Genomic DNA, 780 nt, shown 5'->3' with positions numbered 1-780 from the left:
AGATTGGGGGAATGAAGTTAGGATTAGAGTACCTGACGAAGTTCTTGGCGACGCTGTTTCTCTTCACGGACCTGACGGTCAAATGCTTCGCGAGCGTCGGCATCTCTCTCGAGGCGCCTCTTGAACTCCAGTCTGGCTATGTGGCCAGTTTGCGGTGCCCCAAGGATGCCTTCAGGGTCCTTTCTTCCCACAAAACAGCAGATAAGCTTGGCACTTGCAAGTTACAACAAAAAGCAATAAATGGAAGAGAATAGTTACCCAGCCAATACATCGAATTGTGGGCGTGCGAGTATGAGTTCGAGGACGAGTATGAGTATGAGTATTAGTGCCATGATTCCAAGCAGTGGTGGCCATGCCAAAGCTAAGGGCTGCCATTCTTATCCCCTTCTTTCCCAAGCACACTCGCTCTGCAATCTGTATTATCCCTTCTTCCCAGTTGCAACTCTCAAATCATGGATTAGGAAAGGGTATCATAGTAAATTGGTAATTGTCTTTTTTTTATGGATCACGGGTCGGAGAGACCGACCCGAAAAACCCAAACCAGGAAGAACATAACTCTTCTCCTAGCTCTTAAGTCTTACCCACTATCTACCAGGACCTTTTCCGGTTTTCCCTATTAGAATTACTACCCTGTTCACCCCATACAAAAACGACACTACAAAAAAAAGACCTTCGTTCATCTCGTAAATTGGTAATTGTCTAATTGGGTTCTTTCTGCTATGGGCTGGGTCATTTCATATTACATACTAGCACATGTATAAATATATGGACCAATGAAAG

General features: G+C 44.7%; 1 protein-coding gene across 1 annotated transcript in view; it reads right to left on the bottom strand.

The window, feature by feature from the left end:
* The window catches only part of LOC107643023, a gene marked incomplete at its 5' end in the record, with an annotated part of 1521 nt that extends 1216 nt beyond the window's left edge, over window positions 1-305 (bottom strand). The window contains 2 exon segments of the mRNA XM_016346558.2: window positions 33-179; window positions 259-305. Of these exon segments, the coding sequence (XP_016202044.1) occupies window positions 33-179; window positions 259-305 (194 nt within the window).

This window comes from Arachis ipaensis, chromosome B05 (genome assembly GCF_000816755.2).
Source record: "Arachis ipaensis cultivar K30076 chromosome B05, Araip1.1, whole genome shotgun sequence".
Lineage (NCBI taxonomy): Eukaryota > Viridiplantae > Streptophyta > Magnoliopsida > Fabales > Fabaceae > Arachis > Arachis ipaensis.
This window is presented reverse-complemented; position numbering and strand designations above follow the sequence as displayed.